At 40.7% G+C, this 22108-nt stretch overlaps 2 protein-coding genes across 3 annotated transcripts in view; both read left to right on the top strand.

The window, feature by feature from the left end:
• The first annotated feature begins 19 nt into the window (after positions 1-19).
• Positions 20-3543, top strand: LOC111229493 (survival motor neuron protein 1-like). Its single transcript, XM_022755830.1, has 8 exons — positions 20-129; positions 622-693; positions 788-907; positions 1080-1271; positions 2088-2267; positions 2639-2716; positions 2955-3062; positions 3350-3543. Exons 1-8 carry the CDS (start codon positions 82-84, stop codon positions 3404-3406), a joined length of 855 nt encoding a protein of 284 aa, XP_022611551.1. The 5' UTR covers positions 20-81; the 3' UTR covers positions 3407-3543.
• A 4948-nt stretch (positions 3544-8491) lies between these two features.
• Positions 8492-22108, top strand: part of rtkn (rhotekin) — a 53599-nt gene continuing 39982 nt past the window's right edge. For both annotated transcript variants that reach the window (XM_022754623.1, XM_022754638.1), the window contains exon 1: positions 8492-8602. In XM_022754623.1, coding sequence (XP_022610344.1) covers positions 8492-8602 — 111 coding nt within the window. The remainder of the gene's footprint in view (positions 8603-22108) is intronic.

Raw genomic sequence — 22108 nt, 5'->3', positions numbered from 1 at the left:
AGTACGTCACCATTTCCGACGCACGTTGGTCGTTATTTGTTTAGCAATTAGCACTTAGCAGTGAAATCTGCACACCTTCACATGGCGAATGGATGCAAAGAGGTGTTGTTTACTCGCGGAACTGGTCAGGTTAGTCACGTTGCACCACTGAACTTCAGATGACAGCACTTGTGCAGTTTTCCAGGCCGTTGTAGGTTTGGTGGAGATGGAGAGCTAGGATGCTAAGCTACAAGCCAACGCTGAGTTGGGCTAAGTTGGGTAACAAAGAGGAAAGGAACAGAAAAAGAGGTGAAATTAGAGATCCTCGTGGTCCCTGATTTCATTAGTCGAGATAAAGCCTTGTTTTAATACAATGTCTTGGACAAACCACATGAATTAGGTTTAGCTGCACAAAGATGTCGCACTTAGACTGCTGTAGCATCCTTTCTACTGTGTAGAATATGCAAAGGTAAACATGTCAGGTCAGATGCAAACACTGAGTGCACTTAGAAACTGTACAAACTATAAATTTTTCCACAACCTTTAACATCTCATCTGTCTTCTTTTCCATTAAATAGGAAATATTTGTTTAAAATAGTTTTTCGTCTGTAGAGGCTCCATATCTGCTGTTCTCTTTTCCAGAGTGATGATTCAGATATATGGGATGACACAGCGCTGATAAAGGCTTATGACAAGGCAGTTGCATCATTCAAGGTAAAATCGGTGCTTTGCACTGTATGTAGGTGTAAAATCCTTATATTTGTGTTTTCCACTCATGGTGAGTCTCTGCTGTTGCTTTCTTTGACAGACCGCCCTCAAAGGTGAAGATGAGCCACAAGCCTCCAAGAAAAACCAGCCAGGAAAAAAGCGCAAAAACAACAAAAAGAACCAGAGCAGAAAAAGAACCAATGCACCACCAGATAAAACGGTTTGTAACTGGCACCAAAAAATACTGATAAAGATAGAAGTATGGAGTCATAGGACTGCCATATAAAAGAATAAGTAATTAATAATGGATAGATAATAATTAAGTTAATAAAAAAATGTGAAAATAGAAAAATAAATAAATAATAAAGAAAACTTATTTATGTGTGTCACAGTGGCAGGTTGGGGACTCATGCTGTGCTTACTGGTCAGAGGATGGCCAGCTTTATGCAGCCACCATCTCCTCCATAGATCAGGAGAGGGGCACTTGTACAGTTGTTTATACAGACTATGGCAACGAGGAGGAGCAGAACTTTGAAGACCTGCTTTCAGAGTTTTCTGAGGGTGATGAGGAAACAAATATAAAGGTAAAGCAAAGCAAATGAAACACAGTATACTCAGTGTTTTTTATTATATTTTTACACTCTTACCTGTTTATTTCACCAGTTAATGGTGATGTATAATGCATCTCTTCAGTCCATTTTCTTTGGCTGTGTTTTTTGTATTATTTCCACATACCAAATGTAGAAGATATGATGTCAGGTCCAAACAACAAAATCTGATAGCATAAATGAAATTTCTTATTGTAAAAGTCAGGTTTTGCTGTCACTCTGTCAGAATCAAAGGGAAAGGCCTTCTGTTCAGACTCGACATTTTACATTTTCAAAATTGATAAACTCCTTTCACACATGCACCTTCATTTGTAGAGAGATCACTCATTTTACCCTCCACTCATTCCCTGATGCAGTTCACACAAGGTTAAGCCTTTCCCGCTGCAAATATGAGAAATTAACAAAATTAACAGTATGTCAGAAAAGTGGGATTAAATGATTGGCAAGTTACCTCTGATACTGTCCTTTAAAAAAAAAATTAAAAAAAATACATTGTCTATTTTCATTTGGCTGCTGCATATAAAAGTAGGAAGTTATTGACAGATGAGGTAACTTGAGGCAAAGAGATTTACGGTGCTTGATCTTCATCAAATAAGAACTCCTGGAATGCAATGAACAAAACAAAATAATTTCTATCTCAGTCAATCTGAGGATTAAGTTTTAATTGGTATAGCACTTGCTTCTTCTTCTTGCTTCCAAAATAAAATTAATATGTATTTCAGAAGATATCTGCCAAGGTATGAAAAGAAAAATGACAAATAAAGGTTAAAGCAGTTTGTCTCTGCTATTAAGGTAAATGAGGTGGAATCGTCCACAGAAGAGAGTGACAGGTCAACCACACCAAACCAACATAAACAACAGCCACACAGTAAAGGCCAAAAGTCCAAGGCCCACAAAGACCCACCTCCTATGTGGGCTCCTGGTTTCCCCGGGTTTCCTCCAGGCCCACCTCCCATGCATGCTTTCAGACAGGTAAGAAGAAAGTGTTTGTACCTTTTTTCTTTTATTATTCAGTGAATAGAATTAACTGGTGATAGACTGTTTTCATACATTAATTGCTTGACATTAAAATGTCGACTTTAATCCAACTCCTTTAAATTCTTTGAGAAGGTTGGCTTTTTGCTGCAGTTAAAGTAATGGTAAAATGAAATGTAAACAATTAAATGGAATATAAACAACCTCTCAGATTTGGCATTTATCACAGGTGCAAGTTTTGTTGAGACTGAACTTATTTTAAGTAGAGGTTGTTTAAGCTATTAACCTCCTTTCAGTGTAAAATGATCTTGTAATACTGAGATCACAGTACTTGTTTTCAACCTTTTTTTTTCTTTTGTGTCCTCTAGCAGGGGGGAAGCAGGCGATCTGGTGGTCATGGGCCTGTACCTCCTTCCTGGCCTCCCATGATGCCTTTTGGTCCTCCGGTGAGTTGGAAATGTGTCTTGTACACTAATTACAAACGCAAAAGCCACATCAGATGCTGATTTATCTGAGCACTGGGATCTGCATTCTATGTGTAAAAAGGAGGCATTTGCCCATCCAGCTAGTAAATTGATTAACAAGCTGTCCATATAGCACATTAGTGATGGACAACAAATATCGTCAGACTCCAGCATCTGCAGTCTGATCACACTCCCTCTGCTGTTGATTTCTCTACCTCAGATGATCCCTCCACCTCCACCAATGAGCCCTGACATGGTGGATGACGAGGCTTTGGGCAGCGTGCTCATCTCCTGGTACATGAGTGGATATCACACAGGATACTACCTGGTATGTGCATGCTGGCTAATTGGCTTATTATGGGCTATAAAAGGGATTTACAGCTTTTACTTACAGGCTCAGTCTCTTGCATTATGTAGTGAAGAGAAGTAGGCGTATGTGGTAATTTGGACACTTTTTTGCCTTTTTGGTGAAGTTGCTCCATTTTGTTTTGCTTCTTAGCTAGAAAAGCCTTTTTAACAAATGCCCCCAGGTTCATAATAGGTAGGAGTCCTTGATTTCTAAAAGGGGGAGCTCTATTAACATCAGATTCCTCGTTTTATTTTATTTTTTTACAGGGTTTGAAACAAGGCCGCAAAGAAGCTGCCAACTGGACAAAACTGCATCACAAATGAAATGATCAACTCAAGATTTCATCCTTGTTTGAGAAGGAAATTAAGTGTACATGCTGTGAACAGAGTGTTCATCTGAGTTCAAGGAAAAGAGTTTTGTATTCTTCTGTAAATATATTAAATAAAGGCTATCACAGCACCCTTGGTAACTGGCTTGGTATTTTGTTTTTATTACACTGTGCACTGTTTATTACACTGCTGAGACAAAATTATGTAAAATTAAAACTTATTAAACAGTAGATTCTTGTAAATACAGGCACTTTTTTTCACTCATTATTAACACATTTTTCTAATTTATTTTACTAATTTGCAAAAGAGGGAAGTGTTTGCTCTAGATTATTTATGGAAATGTATGTGTGACAAACTTAATGTATTCTTGTAATGGCAAGTATTGTCCAGTAGAAGTCAGACTAGTATAATGTATTCACATTATAGGGAAATGTTGCATGACTACATCATAGCATGGTGTTTAAACCTACACAGAGGAGCACTTGTGTGTCTCTTGGCATGCTAAGGCTCTGATTGCAAGCCAGACTTGAGTCCTGCTTCAGTCCCTCAGGAGCTTTCCACACAGTTAATTCAAAGTCTCATTCCAGTATACACCTTGCATTCCAGCTCTCTGTTGTCCCTGAGGTGTTGCCTCGTCCGCCACCCAATATAGGATCGCATCTATCATAATGTTTTTCAACTCACATCAGATGGGTGCACATTTTCTGGGTGATAGCAGGCAAGGTCTCAGCTACAGACAGTATGGCAGACTGGGCCAGATGTGCAGATAAAGACTGATTCTCTAGCAAAATCACTGATACATGAAGATCATATTAAGATCATTCAAAGACATTTTGTCCTCATGTCTTTTACACTCGACAAACTCAACCTTGCAAACCTTAAATGTTGATGAGAAAAGAGACAGATATTCGTATTTCATAACTTTATACAGCAGAGCACAAAGTCTGCTCACCTGCTTAGCTGTCCCTGAAAACTGATGCTGGAATGTTTCAGGTTTAATCATGTAAGAAACGTAGGGCAATGGCTGCAAATGCTGTATGCAAGTTTATATTTAGAATATAGAAAACCACATGTAATTACAGTTGGAACAACCACAGTCATTCTGCTGAGGCTGTTGCACTTTCCTTCCATGAAAAGAAAGTCAAACAGATTCCCTGCATTTTCTATACTGGTGATTTACTGCCTGCTTGCACCCAGTCTTCAGGTTCTAAGCTAGTGGGCAATTGATCATACACTATGTATGTATATACATATTTACATATATATATATATATATATATATATGTGTGTGTGTGTGAAAGAGAGAAACAGAATAGGGTTTTGTGGTGGGATGTAACAGCATGAATGTATCCTGTTTTTTTATACCATGTGATCTTCCTCCAGCTGCTCCTTAGCTATTGCTCTCTGAGTGAAGAGCGGTCCCTTTGTTTGTGCACTGACTGTGGTTGGCATTTTGTAGCCCACTGTGACTGTGTCAGTGTTGACTGCTATATTTGATTCTCACTGTAGCAGTCACTTTTGTCTTGTTCCCTGCTTTGTGCGCATGTTTGTGGGCAAAAGAGAGAAAAGAGGGATGGTAACAGGAGTACATGTAGTCGGTAGGATGTACAAATAGAATATGCACTATAAACGAGGGGTGATAAACCAGACCTATCTTTTCCCCACAGATGGGTTTAAAATCTGCCACAGCAAAGCCTGCACATAAGCCCATTGCTTGCCTGACTGCAGCAAACTGAGCCGCCCATAGGGCTCGATGGAGCCCAGCAAGGAGTTAAAAGGGGGTCAGACCTAGCTTGGGAAAGCACTGCTCCCCTCTGTGACTGTCTACCCCCTACTGACCAGGGCGGCATGAGGCATGTAAACATAATCTGCATTTCACATAGTTGCTTCTAGGAAACAGACTGACATCCAAGTAAGATCACATTGCTGCGTGAGTTACAGCGCCTTCAGCTATTTACCCAAGCTCCCAACATCAACAAACAGCCTGTTTTTAAATAAGAGACTTGGGGGGCGATTAGAGAAACAGGGGCTGCACAAGCCCCTTTCCCTTTTTTTCCATAGAGACCGAGCACCAAACACTCAATGCAGAACTAAAGTCATCATTACATTTTTAAGATTTTGGTGAAAACACCATTAACCCCAACTGAGAAGAGTAAGTGTTATTTGAGAAAGGAAAACTTCTAAGGATAATTGGTAAGAGTTTGGTCTGTGCTAAATCACTGGATTAAAGTGTATGTGAGGCTTTGTTTTACAGAAGGGATAGTGCACCAAACTGTTGAGTAATCCGGGTGAAACATAGCGTGGGAAATGATGCAACCTTATTTATATCTTTTTCTGAAACAAGACTCTGCAAACAGACGCTAAATATATATTTTATGATTGGCAGACAGACAGCAGTTTGCAGTTTCAAGGCTGTTAATGATTCAGACAAAAATGAACAAAACATGCTCGCCATCATATAATGATACTATGATGCCAAAGAGTGTCTTTTCAGTGTTAATTGCCTTTCCAAAATTAATTAACTCAGCTATGTTATAAATTGTAGCAAAATCACAGTGAATAGTAGCTCGCAATAACTAACACCCTGAGGTAGACTTTACATGTCATTAAAGGTTTCCTCTCTTGTGATGACTCATGCTTTATTTGGATAATGTCAGGTGATACAGCAGATCAGGGTTGCAGTCACACGGTGTGCAGAAAACTGATAACTAAGCCTTGTTACACACTGGCTTTCTTGCTACCAAATATTTCTTGTAGTATCAACAACTGAACTGCCCATGGTGTCACCCACAAGAGCAAGAAGGGAAAGAGTTTTGACAGAGTTTTGAAACAATTCAGGTAAGAGTCAGCAGGTGTGGAAAGCAATTTAGTGTATTTACTCAAGTACAGTACTTAAGTACAAATTTGTGGTACATGTATTCTACTTGAGCATTTCCATTTTCTGATATTGCACTTTTTACCCCAATACATTTATTTTATAACTTTATTGGTAAGTACAGTTACTTTGCTTAGATTCTGATTATAATATAATACAATATAAGATATTATTATTATATGATATAATAATATAATAATATAACAAATATAAAAATAAATCTTGATGTATTATTTCAAGTCAAGATAAGATTAAGATAAAGCTTTACTGATCCTGGGGGCATAAATAATTAAAGCATAAATACGGCCTAATTATAATCTATAATATGCATTATTTAGAAATGGGCCATTTTGATTACTTTTATTGTTGGTAGGCTACTTTAATTATATTTTGATGCTAATACTTTTGTGAAAACTGGACTTTTACTTGTATTGTAAGTGTATTTCTACACTGTGTTATTATACTTTTACATGAGTAAAAGATCTGAGTACTTCTTCCACCACCACCAGTCAGTACAGTCCTGTGTGGGAACATCTGGTACATGAACATCTTGTACTTGAAACAGCCAAACACACACCTACCATGACAGTTCATGGACAGTTCATAACTCTTAATCCCTGCTTTTTAATGGGACTGGACTGCAGTGTTGTGGTATCACCTTGTGTCATGAGGCTGGGACTTCCCAGCAGACATCTGTCACTGTCCATGTGGATGCGACCTCTGCCTTGGCGAGACTGATCCTTGATGACCCTCTGACCCTCTGACCCTTAAGAATTCCACTCACAGCAGGTCCAGTAAAGTCCTTGTGCCGCCACAGATTGTGATTTACATTCCTGCTGGATCTTCATGCTCTGCTGCAGATGCTCATAAATAAAATGTTATACCATGAAGGCAAAGCTAGTACCCCCCACTTACAGCCCCCTAAGTAGGCTGCATTATTGGTTTTAATGGTGCCCAAAGGGTAAAATATAAGGATTACATGAAGCATACTGCACACTTAATCAGACCATGGCCCTTTAAGGTCAAGGACCTGTTTTATCTGGTATCTGTCTCATGCAAGAGGCTGTAGGAACCATGTGCTATTAACTTCATTAACTGAGAAGACCCACTGGTGAATTCATCATTTAAAGGCACATTGGCTGGTCAAACATGACTTAAACCACACTTAGAGTGTCCTAGCGAAGACCTCAAACGTTGCAGCCATATCAAACAGGTTAGGTTGAACAAACTTTTATCTGTAAATTAGGTTTACCTTTTGTGCATAAACTGTAGCTCAAACAGCTGAAAACACAGTCTGTTTTAACTGCGATATGTGACTTAAGTGAAGAACTGTGAATATTGGTCAAGTTTTCACTTTGAAACTACTTTAAGGGAAATACTGTACAAATATAAGTTTGGAGTGTCAGGACTTAATAGTCTGTAGGGGCAAAACACATAGGGTCGGAGTGGAAAAGAATTCAAAAATGTTTGTGACACTAATTTGAAAGATGAACCTAAAAATAGACTATAACACAACATCAAAATATATTTGTATATTTATTTATTAAGGCTGCTCTCATATGCTTTTGGACATGTTTTTGAAAGCTGTATACTATATCAGAATGAAATAATTCAGGCCTACAAATGAAGGAAGGAAGGAATAAATAAATAAATAAATAAATGATACCGCACGCACAAGTGCACATGTTTTTTTTAATGCTTCATCCATCCCTGCCGAATGACTTGCATAGACAGGCCCTTAACAGGAATTTGAGATATTGCAATAGTAGATCCCTGCAGAGTACACGCCAGCCATCGCCGGTAGAGGTCTCCGGATACAGGACGGGGCAAAGTTAGGTCTCAGCCGCACCACATGGGGTGTCACCGTGTCACTGTCGGACACACAACGAGCAGTGTTTGGAAAAGTGAAAAGTCCGCTGTGAAGGAAGACTTCCTAAGTCTGTGTGTGTGTTTTTCCTGCTGTTGGACTTGTTTCACTCTCAGCTCCTACATCAGAGGAAACGTCTGCGTTTGAATCGGGAGGTGGTGGTGGTGGTGGGGGGTTTGTCTAAATCTCCTGGGAGTTTTCGCCGGTGGGGCCGTTTAGTGCCACCTGGATCCACGCTCGGCACTTTTCGAAGCGTTTCCTGCCTTTGCGCTCACTTTAAGTTCAGCTAACACACTCTATACGGGACTGTCTGTGAAGTTGCCAGAAAGCAGAGACGATGTTTTGCCGAAATCAAACAGCGAGAGCCACCGTTGCCCGCGGCTCTGCCCTTGAAATGGAGATACGGCGAGGGAAGTTCAGAAAGAGCGTTTTCCTGGACACATCACAGGTAGACTCTGATTGTCCGCTAGTTATCATCACCGTCTCACCACACACACAAACACACACGCACACACACACGCACAACAAACAAACAAACACACTATGGAGGGATTCTCTGTTTACAACTCTGACTGATCTCTCTCCCTCTACAAACTGACTTAATGTGCTCACTTTTAATCTTGTTCTGAAGGCATCCGAGTGTGTGCCCTGCTTTGCTATAATTAAAATGCACTAAAGAGCAGTGGTGCTGCGTTCACGTCCGCAAATTAAAGCTGTTAAATTGCAGCATTTCCAAACCACTTTGCATTTTAGTCGTCTGTAAACAAAAACCAATAATATTCCAACAGAGACTTAAAAGTGCGTCTGTGGTTCTCAGTAGTGGGTTGATATTAACTTAAATATGCTTTAAGTTATGCTTCATCTCCCATGATGTTTTAATGTCCCTGAACGGTTTGGTGTTGTATACTTTTGATAGGATGCCTGCACCTGCAGAAGGTTATTGCTTGACATTTGTTTTTCATAATGGCTCATTTTTAATTTAGTAAAATCCATTATACTTTTAAATTCTGCCCTCCAGAGATATCTGCTTCCCCTTGAAATTCACCTTGTTCAGCTGTTCTCAAACATTTCCTTTGACTAGTGTTGCAAAGTTTCAAAACTGTTCTTGTGTGTGAGGATTTCAGCCTCTTGGCTCACTTGTAATGTCTTTTAACTGCTTTATTTTGGCTGCAGCGTCAGGACAGTCACCCTCAAAGGAATAGTAAAAAAGAAAAAAGAGAGTCCATCCACCAAAAGTTGAGAACTAGGTCAAATCTGTAGTCTGTGTATCCCTCTCAGCTGTTTATCACTGGATTAGAACCGGTAGTCTCTCTGCATGCTTTCCCTCTTCCTCTCTGCAAAGCTCCCATGTCAACATCTGCTTCATATTTGTCGGCAGAGCAGACAGGCTCACAAGCGACCAGTCTAACCTCTAATTATTTTTACTCACTGTCCACTTTAATACTGTTTTGATGGAAAGTCTTCCCGCTGTCTATCTCCCCTTCTGTTCCTTTCCCTCTCTCTCTCCCAATCACACTCACACACTTGCCTGTTCACCCTGGGGAGTATGCATATTATTTTGGTTTCCTTTTACATTACTGGCATTCGGTTATTTAGTCTGAAACATGTTCGTGTTTTCAGGGTGTTTGTGTCTGCTAAATTAAAACTAGACCCACGATTGGAAGTTCAGACAAGTGATTTTGTTTTACCAGATCAAAGAAAGAGGGATGTTTGTGTGTGTGTGTGTGCGTGCGTGCGTGCGTGCGTGTGTGCGTGCGTGCGGAGAGACAGGGAGACTCAATTGTAAGAGGATAGTTAAGGAATGCTAATGGTGCAATGTAGCAAATGGAAAAGATAGGGTATTGATTCTGTCTCTCTCCTTCCCTCTTTGAATCTCTGTTGCTTTTTCACCCTGTCTGTGTGTGTGCAGGCATACACATTGTCAGTTTATGTCTACGGGTTGTTTATAATTCATGTCACAGGAAAATATAACTAACCCCTGGGAAGTCCGGCACACTCCATCGTATTGATCTGCAGTCAGAAATACCCTGATCTGGTGTCTGAGCAGCGTGAGTTCATAACTGACACATGAGCTTGTATATGCCAATAACACATAACTCTTCCTGGGGGTGCAGTAGTGTTAACGTGGTTAAGTCTGTACAGTATCTCAGGCAGAAGTTAATGAGCTCATGTGTTTTCGGGTTTATTTTCAGATGGTGTGAGTTGATGATCTCTTCAGAGTGTACAAACATTATAAGCCAGTGTTAAGGTTTTGTGCCAAGAGAGATGAGCAAAGGCAGGTCGTATTTTTTTTTTTTTGGTGGGCATTGGTGGTTCAGGCATTTATTACGCATCTTGCATAATAATGTGGTTAGCGTTTATATGTCTTTGTTCCTTTCTACTGTTCTGTTGATTATTTTTGGCAAATTAAATGAAAAGAGATGAAAGAGTGGTTTTAAAAAATGATTGGCAAGAGATATTCTGGACCATCACATTCATCTTTTAAATCACGCTTCATGGAAATTTCACCCCTAACTCATATTACTCTCTCCTGTTTAGTCTCCGTATTAGTCATTTATCAGGGTAAAGACTTCCCGTCTTTTCACAACAACAACAATCATTGCTTCCTTAACTCTGTAATCTGTTCTCCGCTGGTTCTCATACAAGATTAATTTGTGTCTCTGCCTTTGTTGCCAATGCTAATGATCCTCTTTCAGAGACTGGGACTTTCGTCCGGCTCTGTGTGTTCGGGCTCTCTCAGTGCCACCATGAGACCAGTCTGTGGCATTTCAATGAGGCAGGCTTCTTCAGCGTGAAAGCACCCCTGTTTTCTCTGTGAACAGCGGATATCACATTTGTGCCAGCCTTTGAGCCTCTTATGTAAATGTGTGTGTGTAAAGGTGGTTTGTCTGGAATTTTTTTTACCAGTCAATGACATGTTATCAGAGAATGAAACGCGTAATGCTCAAACAACTGATAAGGGAGGAAAAGGCTCAAATGCTTTGTTGGCCTGACCCCAAAGGGACCCGTGCTGCCAACTTTCACAGATATTTGTATGTATGTATGTGGCAAGTGAAAATGCCTTAGAAGAGAGGAGATGCTGATTAGATCTGTCCCTTCATGCTCCAGTTATCAAATCTAAACTCTTGCATTAGATCAAATTCACAGCAGTGAACCATGTCTATCTAATTACGACGGACGTGTATTTAATGTGTGTGTTGATACAGTAAAGGGACGCTTGGAGTAAAATGGAGTAAAACGGTCAAAATGCACTCACAGTCAGCAGTGAGTGTGTTTGCATTGTGTGTATGTGTGTGTGTGTCTTCCTGCCTGAAGGCTGGAGGCAAATTAAGCCAAGAGCATGGTTTTGTATGACTAAATGACTGCTATTATTAATCTAGAGACTGCGGAAGCCGGCTTTGGGGATTTCTCTGGACCATGTGCCTAATTACGGCAATCAGTTATGTAAATAAAAGATTAAAATGTTTAAAATATTGCCAGTCATCCAGTTTGACGTTTAGAGGTATTATATCCATGGCAAGTTATTGTTTCCATGTGAATAGTCTCAAAGTGTCTCTGCTTCATCATGAAATGTCCTGACAGTCTGTCTGGCAGTGTTCTGACTCCTCGTCCTCTGAGGTCTGGTGCTGAATCACTCTGCTGTGTGCGTATCACAAATTGACAGGGTAATATGGTCAGAGAGTGCAAGGAGAATGAGAATCCGAGCAAATGATTACATGCTCATATAGGATTTGTCCAGAAATCCATTCTGCAGCCATCCTGTCCATCCTCTGCCCGCCGCCTGCAGTGGGAGCAGAGAAGACATCTGCTTTCTACATCCCTCCTCTCTGATCCACAAGGCCACCAGTGTGCCTCTGCACTCTGCTCTGTCTCCATCCTCTGCTGTTGAAGCTGAAACCACCCAAGCATGCAGTGGGAGCCCGAGATAGTGCGGTTATTATTATGGAGGTGGGGATGGAATGTCCTCGCTTTCAATGCTCCGACTTTGCATTATGTTCAACTCAAGGATGGTCCAAGCTAGTCTGCTCCACTGCGGCTACCACCAGCTATGCAGGGCCAGGAAGTGGTTAGATGTGTGTGTGATGACACACCCATCCACCCACACTCTCTCCCAGCCTGCAGGAGCGTATGGCAAGGTCTGGGAGTCTGCCATTTGTGTTGAGTAAAAGCTTTAACAGCTTTGGGCTGTGGTTTGGTTGGTTTTGGTGCTCTGCCCTTCTCCACCCTGTAGATCCACACATTCTCACAAGTAAGTATCCACACTGAGCATGCTAGTGGCTTTACTGAAACTTTGGATAGTATGGGTGTTTCCTTTGCTCAGTATATATTTTCCCACCATAAAAAGAATGTGTTCGTCACACCAATAGTGCAGTAAGTCCTATCTGAAATTTTGGGTATTATGAGACAGTGTTTTCTTATCAGAACTTGGTTCAGCCATAGAAATGTTTGTTTTTTTATTCTCTCTATTTTCTGATCTTTCACGTTTGAGGAATATTTTGCTTTTATCAGTGGAAACTGAAGCATCCTGGTGTTATTGCTCCCAAGTTAGAGATATTGTCTGACTGATATGTTTTCTCCAGATGCTTTGATGTATGGTTTATAGTTCATAGGTGCAGTGCTTGCACTCTAAGCAGCCTCTCAGTGTGGCTTCTGCTAGTGTTTAATGTGGCCTGGCAGAAAACTGTGATGAATTCGGCCTGTTTTATGCAAGCATATGTTTGCCTCCCCACATACACAGAGGGGAGAGAGCGAGGTCATATAGATGTTGCCAGGACGACTATTGCCAGCAAAGAGGAAGCACCTCAGACCATGAACCCACTGAGAAAGAGTTGCTTTCAAGGAATGCCAAAACTTCCCCCAAGTCTCCCTCTCAAGGCGGCTCTGTGTACCCAGAGAACAATGGGCCATCACTGCACTGTAGCCCAAAACCAAACCCTGTTCTGGGGCATGAAATGTTAGGGAAAGGGGCTCAGAGGCCTGGGGGTTCTTAAGAGTGGATGCACTCTACCAGATTTCCTGAACCACTGCAGCGTTAAATTTGCCAAGCCTGGCCTACACAGAGTTCTGTGAAAGTGTAATGCAATGGGATTTTTAGCCCAGTCTTCCAAATTAGTGTGGGACTACCCAATAGTACTTAAATCCGTGTGAACGCTAAAGTGTGTGCGCGCGCGTGTGTGTGTGTGTGTGTGTGTGTGTGTGTGTGTGTGTGTGTGTGTGTGTGTGTGTGTGTGTGTGTGTGTGTGTGTGTGTGTGTGTGTGTGTGTGTGTGTGTGCGTGCAGCCTCAGGGCTTTCTGGCATGTTGAACATTGCAGGGGTGCAGGGGAGATGCCAGGGAAAAGTTCAGCCCTTCTAAGACCCTTCTCCTCGAACACAGCCCGACCACTGGAGCTTTCTGCTTGGGAGCTCTCTTGGTATGCTGAGGGATATTTTAACTAGTAAATGTTTAACTTTTTTATTACACAGGCTTTGTGTATATATCATTGTGGAGCACTGTTCTCACTCAGCCTCTGTGTGCGAGCACAAATGAAAAATTGTTTAATCTCAGTTTCTTCAAGCCGTGAATTCAACCAGTGTCCTTCTATTGTTCCCATAGTAATGACTGGACTGTTTGCCTAATAAGTTTGGTGAAAGAGTAAACAAAGCTTTATTGTTCATATAAAGTATTTAATAAAGATTCTTGTTTCTTTCACTGTTGAACTCACGTACACACATTCTTTATCTTTTAATGCAACAAGGCAAGGTTATGAAGTAGTTTATTATTTAACACAATAGAGCTATTGTTTGCAGCAAAAATTTCATACATCAAATGTAACTTAGGTGATGTCCTTGCTGCTATGCAGTGATAATCTCCTTCAATCACTAATTTGTTCATTTTCATTGTGAGTTGTCTGAACAACAGCTGAAGATCCACTTGTAGTGTTGATGTGTTCACTTGTTGTTGGGCCTCAAAAGCCCTGAAGGTCTCTGTTCTTTCCTATTATGAGACACACACATGCACACAACTTTAGTCTCATAGTTACAGGATGTCCTTTCTCTGGTCCACTCCACAGACCCAAGGACAGCACTTTCCTCACAGCCTTATCTTACTTAAGCCCAATTGACCAGACATGCTGGACAACACATTTACTGCTTGGCTTGAAGAGATGGTAAAACTGACATTTAGAAGATAAAAGTAGATGTTAACTTGCATGTCATCTCAGGATTTTTTTTTTCCTTTTCTAGCAATTATGATATTTTAACTGTTTTCATTCCAAATGTGCTTATAGTGTTCTGACACCTTTTTGCTATAAATGATTTCAAAGGAGACTGCCTTTGTGTGAGAGCCAAACATGTTGTAAGGCGTGAGTATGTCGGCCTGAGAATGTGGTTAGTGGTCTGTGTCTCTCTGTGGCAACTGGTGTCAGGGTGCAGTTTAACAGCTGAGGGTCTGCTGCTGATGTTGCAAGTGAACCCCACCCAACCACAGAAACATATTCTTGTACATTACAGGGCTTCACTCCAAATAAGGCGTTAATAGAGAGAGCAAAGATAGATCACAGATGTGTATTTATTCACATACAGACACACACAGGAGATGAGTCACGCACACTGTCGGTGAACCATTACCATTCAGTGTTGTGAATGAAAGCTGCTGTTTTGAACTCGTCATTAGTCATTTGCCAACCTCTGCTTCACACACACACACACAGACACAGACAGACACACACACAGACACACACCCTTCAGACAGTGACTAAGCAGCAGCATCTCTTTGAGCAAGGTCCACTGAATATTCTCAGACATAGACAGGCTTTGTTCACTCAGCATACGCTGTCCTGAGCGAGGCTGTCACTGGCAGTGACTCGGTTAACAGACAGATGGAGAGATAGATGGAGGTGGCGTAATCACTGGATGCTTTCCCATTCCCCCAGATGGGAAACTTCCTCCATGCATCATCAAACCTGCCTCATTCCATTACTACCTTGGTTAGTGAAGTGGGTGAAGCTTTTGTATCAGAGTAACCCAGAACTGTTGCCATGCAAGTCCCTTCTTGTCTTGTGATTTTTACTGTGTAGTACCGGAGAAAATCTTACAAAGGGAGGATTTGAGTTCAGCCCTGGCTCTAAACTAAGCTCTCCCAGACAATATGAATGGCACTGAGCTGGAGTTAAAGAGGTATAAAAGAAACCAGAATAGAGCTTAAATGAAGTACTAAAGTAAAATGATGTAATCGCTTCCAGATTAACTGAAATCAAAATGTTTTGCATTAAGAAACATTCTGCAGGTAAACCATTATCTTACCTGCCTCTGCGAGCTTTCACGTCCTTCCACTGTTTCATTCTCCCCAATCTATCACCCTCAACACCTCCCTTCCCCAGGAGAACCATGTTAAGTGGGCCACATCACATCTTTGAGGCTCAGGTCCCCTGATGCAGCAGGGAAACAGTTCTTTTTTTGTCATGTGCTGTATAGTCCTAACCCACTTTCCTGATCCAGTTTACACAGAGGAAGTCCTGCTTTGTCTTTACCTCCAGACAGTCATAGAAGATTACTATTTGTTTTATGTCCCTTTATCCCTCATTCTTTTTTCATTGTTCATCTCTGTATCTACACCCCAACGGAGATCTTAACATCAACCTATTGAGTCTAACAGTCTAACAGACTGTAAAACAGAACTCGACTGTCTCATGCCAAAGGTATCTTCTTCCTGGGAAAACAAAACCCCCCCACTGAGTGCCGCTCTGTTAAACATTGACAAAAAGACGCCCTCACACACACACATACACACAGATTCCGATGTGTGGTTTCATGTATACTCCAGGACACTTGTTGTCAACCCTCTTTGACTTATCGCAGAGGGCTTAGAAACATGAGACACTTTATCTCTCTGTGGAAAAATGCCATTCTCTGACAAACAAGCTGTGCTGGACTCTTTGAGAAATAGTTGCAAATCCTGACATTTGTGTAACTTTGTGTTTTTGGACTTATGAAAACCAGGGTTAGGGTTTGTAACTTCACAAGGGACAAGTAATTACCTCCACTTCAATTCCACACAGTCAGAAAGGCTGAAGAATATGGGGCATGTCTATGTCAGGCAACTATGCTACACATTTTGTAGTGTTTCTTTTCCAGTCTATACTGTCCTTTTTTTCTACACAAAGAAGTTTTCTGTCCCTTTCTTATATATGTCACATAACCATCTGACTCTATTGTGGAATAGCTGCAGTTGGGGCCTTTCTTTCATACAGAAGAATGCAGGGTGAGAGGAATCAATACTGAGGAATGTTTATAAGTGTATGTGATGGATAGGTGTGCTGTGCACGCCTGTTCCTCCACTATAGCTTTCACTTTGTGCACTCTCACTGAGATACAAAGTGAGGAGTTCAAGCTAAGTCAGCCACATGCCCACCATAGGTGAACTGGATGTAATAAACAGCCAATGTACGTATCGTGTTGCTATTCTGGACTCTTTGTAGCCAACCATTTAGTGCAGAATTGAGACTAAATTCAAAACTCTATCTTGGATAAAAGCACATTTGTTGCAGCGCAGCCTGGTGAGGAGATGACTGGATGTTACTGTGGAGAGGAGAGGGCAAAGGGGCACAACCACCAATGATGTTGCTCTCTGTTTTGATGATGCCGAGCAGGTGTTTGACTTTATGAGAGCAGATGGGTCTATTATGCATCTCTGCCTTCCCTGCATGCTGCATAGTGTGCTAGTCCCTGCCAGCATGCCTGTGTTTTAATGTGTTTGTTTACTGGGCCCAGTGGCAGACGGTGTGATGTCAGATCTTGTTGTATCGTTGTGTTGTTCCTGCTGCCTCAGCAATTATTTTTATCATGTCTGTCGCTAGTTTTCCATTATCTAAAGAAAAAGAAAGAGATCAGCTTATCAGTTGTTCATTCAGGTGGATTTGGACACTAAATCACCCATACTCGTTACTCTTCACTCCTGGCTCGTTCACGCCAGGAAATAAAACCTTGTGCAAAGTATCACAATTTCAGCTGGACGTCGTTGCCCTTTCCCTCCACATTGCTGCCATACTGTATCTTAATGGTACTGTGGATACCTCTATGAGCGTACCACAGAATATGAGGGATAGATTAAAAATGCCTTTACCATTAAAGTAACAGTCACATTACCAACAACATTCCTTATAACTGGATCCGCAGTTTCCGCACAAGCAGAAAAGCTGTGAAATACTGTATATTTAATGTGTTTAGTTCAAAATTGTCTCAAAACTTCCAACAGTATATACTGCACTGACACAGTTGGCTTGTAATTGAAAAGTCTTTACAGTGTGTTACTTTAAAATAAATCCTTCTTTTCTTTATATTCAACCTTTAGTTGAACAAAACAAGACATTTGAAGATGTCGCATCGAGGTCTGGGAAATTTTGATGACATTTTTTCCTATTTTCTTACGTTTAATAGACTAAATGACTTTGAGAATTAATAGACAAATAAAAAATTGACGTTTAGGTCTGCAGTTATCATGCTATAACATCATCATATAACCCAATATACTGCTGCCTTTTCAAATACAGTATGAGGGGCACATTATTACAGCTGTATGTAATATGTAGTTTATTTTCAGAATTCGTTGTGTGCAGACTCGGTGCAGGGTATTCCCCAAAGTTATTACTAGCCATCCAGAAAACCAGCAGCTGCGAGATGAATTATTTGCATGACATCATGTTAACCAAGTAATAAGCAAACCCCACATGTTTGTTTATGAAAGCAACTGAAACAATGACAAATGAGTTCCGAAGTAAGAACATTAAAAAGAGGGCTGAACTTAAAAAAATCCTGATTCATTTAAACACAATCAAAGACCATAACGTTTGACACAAATAATCATTTTGTTGAGCACCTCGTTGAATCAATTGTCTCACTAGACCCCCTCCTTCCTCCATCCTTGCTGGAAAAAATGTTTCAGCTTTAAAGACGTTCTGTTTGTCAGTTTGAGATACGGCCCCCCTAATGTCTTCTCTGCAGATGCTCAGATTCTTATATTGTTTCTGCAGATGTTTAGATTTGTGGCTCCTGTTTTAGAGTTCACCCAGACATGTTTTTACTACAAACAGCAGCTTCTTGTTGTGACCTCTACTAAAAAACATGCATAATGGTCTGGGAGAAGTGAGCTCATGGCAAATAAAAGCACAGAATTCAGAATATCTTTTTTTTTTCTCTATCTCTCTCTGGAGCAATGCATTTCTTTCTGTCTCTCTTTGTCTCTGTCTTTCTCTTCATTCTTCACATGTCTGTGAAACTCATCTTCGTCATGTCTGTTTTAAACCAGGAAATAAATTTGAGCGCGTTTCCTCCTCGAACATTAATTTTCTTCTTGTCTTCTGATGACACTTGCTCAAGTTTACCGAACTGATATCAACACACATTTCCGCTTTATGTGCAGAAATTATTTATCAGTAAAGAACTGTACATCATATTACACTCTAAGTGTGTGTTTCACATGGTAGCAGTTCTGGATGTGTTGCTGCCGCTGCTCTGCAGAGGGAGCCATTGCTCCATTTCAGGTTGTGCAGCAGCTCAGCAGCTAAGACACACCTTTCTCTCTTATTCACCTTTACGTTAAAGATTTGACCCTCGCTTTATATTCAACTTATAGTCATTAATAGTCATTTTATCAGGAAATGTCTTTTTTTTTGTGCTAAATTAATTGCCTCAGTTCACATATCCTCTGAAATCCACACAAATCTAGTCTTATATTGCACATCCTGCACCCTTGAGGGAAGAAATCAATGGAGATGAATTGCCAACGGAGTTAGTTTCTCTTTCACTGAGCTGCCTGGTGGGTCAGAGTGATGAGATGCTGCAGTCTCCTGTGACTGGCTGAGGTGGCGTTCCTGATAGTCAGCAATGATTCTGGGAAGCAGCCAGAGTGCTCTGCTTACACCTGACGCGCTGCTGAACTGTCTCTCCAGCTACAGTTCATGTGCGGTATATGTGTGTCTCTGTGTGTATGTTTGCCTCGTTTTTCAGGAGTCATGTCGAGAAATAAGACGGGCCCTCAAAACAGTACAGTACTAAAAAACGCTCCCTGTTCTTTTATTGTGGTGTGTGGTGAGGCAGGCGACTCCCCCAGCTTTTCTAAGCTAACCCATGTGACTGTGACACATGCACCATTTTTTCTTCATCATGGGATTTCTGGTGGAAGAGGAGCACCAGCTGCATTATTTGTTCGCCTTTGTCTGACATTTCATTCCCAGCATCCCTCAACTTTTGATCATCATGTAGGACGTTCTCCAAGACATGCATCATCCTAACATCCCCTGTATCTAATCTTAAGGTAGAAGTTAGGCCACTCAGACATTACAGGCTGAAGCTGATACACCTAATAGCAAGGTAGCCCGTCGATGAGATTTACAGTGTCATTACTCCGTCTCTGTGTCTGAGTTATGACGGTGTGGCTGTCAGCGCAGGTTTTTCATGCTCTATAACTGAGAACTGACCTCCAGGGGGATTTCTCTATGATACGTCTGGTTTCACCACCCATCACACGCTGCTGTCATCAAGTGGAGCAGATGTGACCCAGTGCCTGCCGTAACACAGCCATGTTATTGAAGTCCTGTGATATTCAAATCTGCTGAGGCAAATTTTCTTTTCTTTTCTTTTTTTTCTTTTTTTTTTTAGTTGACTCCCTTTAAAACTGTTCCTGGTTTCTGCGTGTCTGTTCCCATCTTGATAAGAACACTTATCTCTTTGTAAATGTCCACACTCAATTAGAGTTGAAAGTTTCATTTAATCCTTCAGTCAGAAAAACTGTGTACTTTTATGAACTTCCTTTTTATATGTGACACACAGTTAACAGGAACAGACTTGTAACCTTGTTCTTTGGCAGATCCTGACATCTGACTTTAAATCAGCTGAAAAATGCCTCTTTTTCTCTCACTGTCCTTGTGCAATCTGCTCTCTGAGAGTGTAAAATACACTAAAAAGAAGCTCTGTAATAATTCTGTCACATTTTACTACTCTGCCCTCTGTGTGAAACAGCAGGGAGGATGTTTGCTTGGCAGGCCATAATCAGACAAACAAATCTTGATCCGCTGCATTTGTCTTGTACTTTGTGTGTGTGTGTATATTTGTGTGTGTGTGTATATTTGTGTGTGTGTGTATATTTGTGTGTGTGTGTATATACTACGTACACATGGTTCCCAGAGTGTTTGTTTATGTCTGTTTATGCCTGGGTATGTATTTGTGTATGTAAGTGTAGGTATTGTCTGTGTACGTATGTCTCAGTCGGTGAGTGGGAGTCGTGGTGTGGGTGGGGTTCAGTTTTCAGATTGGGTCTAGATGACAGTCAGGATTCTTTGTTGTGGTTTGGGGCCTGGCTCGCCTGGAGCCCTCTTTCTTGTGTTTGTGTTTCCCTGCCCTGTTCTGCTGCTGCTGCTGCCACACTGTGCGTTAGATTAAGGGCAGTTTTTAACCTTTAGCATAGACTCCTCAGTTGTGAAGATAAAAGGGGTAGTTGCTATCTGAGGCAATAAGATAGTGCTGATTAGACGTTGAAAATAAGATTTGTATGATAATCATCAGCGTGTTTGCTTTCTTTGTACTCTTTAGAGTATCAGATGGATCTCCTTAGGCTTTTTTTTCCTTTTGTAGACTGCCTGTCTGAACACTGGGCATACTTCGTATTCATAGTCATCACTGTTTATTACAACTTGGATCTTATTCGATTAGTTTTTTGCCATCTTTTCTATTGGTAATAAAATCATTTGATTCACGAAATGAATTGCTAACATTTGGGAATGATGCAACATCAGTGAAATGAAGTCTGTCAGGGCAGGAAATCGGATCATACAGATTTTAAATGAACGCTCGGGTTAGACAAACTAACTTGGAAAAGAAACTGACGGCAGGTTGTGGACACACAGTTTTGTGCAATGATGGTATATTATATAGATATGTCTCACTTTAGCTTTTACTACCAAATAAAGTGGTTTAGATAATCTGGCTAAACAGGGTTTTAAACAATCTGATGACAACCTGTCCGATTATTTGAACTCTACTTTTCTACTCAGACAGTTCCAGATCATAGCAATTACTTTGGTGAGTCAGTTATTATAAGTGATAGAAAACTATAACAAGATTAAGTCTCTACAGCCATATCTACGGCAGTTCTGTTTGATGGATACAGCGGTGCTAACATGCTAATTAACATTAAACACAAAATAGAGGCTCATGCAAATCTGAGGATTTGCAGGTATTTAATCATAAAGCATTGGGCATATTAAAATTTGGACCTGATGATGGCGCTGGAGCATAAGATGAGATCTCGAAAGTCATTAAAATTCCAAACTGGAACATGAATGTATGTACTCATGGTGATCCACCCAATAGTTGTCAAAACCGAAAATGCAGAGCTCACGGTGGCACTAGGAGTTGGGGGATCACCAAAGTCATTAGGATTCATAGTGTGTGGGAACCGTGAGTGCCTGTACAAAATTGTATCCAAATCATATTGTTGAAATATTTCAATCTGGACCTTAGTGGTGGACCGACAGATCAGCATCCCTCGCTAAAAATAAAGACTTTAGTGGTAACAAATGGGAATTATTCTTTATCATTTCTTACATGTGAAATGAGAAAACTTCACTCTTTTACTTTCATTTATCATTTATTTTAAGACACAAGATACAAGTTAATGTATCTTGATAGTCTTTCCTTCCTCTCTTGCTCAGTTTAGTGCCCAGGATGTAACCATTGTCTACCTGATTGACCAACAAAAACAAATGTTTTAAAGATGAAAATATAAACACTAGAAATACTAAACTAATCTTGCCTGTAATGTCCCTTTTGGCACAGCACCACCAGCTGACCCTCAGCTCTGACTCCAGCATGTTTCCTCCAGCTGATTAGGTGTATGGACAGGAAGTCTTCTATAGGCTATTCCTCCACACATCCGTTCAGAAACAAGAAGTGCACCGTGTATTGTCTTGAAACTCTGAA

This window comes from Seriola dumerili, unplaced genomic scaffold (genome assembly GCF_002260705.1).
Source record: "Seriola dumerili isolate Sdu_G_001 unplaced genomic scaffold, Sdu_1.0 BDQW01000017.1, whole genome shotgun sequence".
NCBI lineage: Eukaryota > Metazoa > Chordata > Actinopteri > Carangiformes > Carangidae > Seriola > Seriola dumerili.
This window is presented reverse-complemented; position numbering and strand designations above follow the sequence as displayed.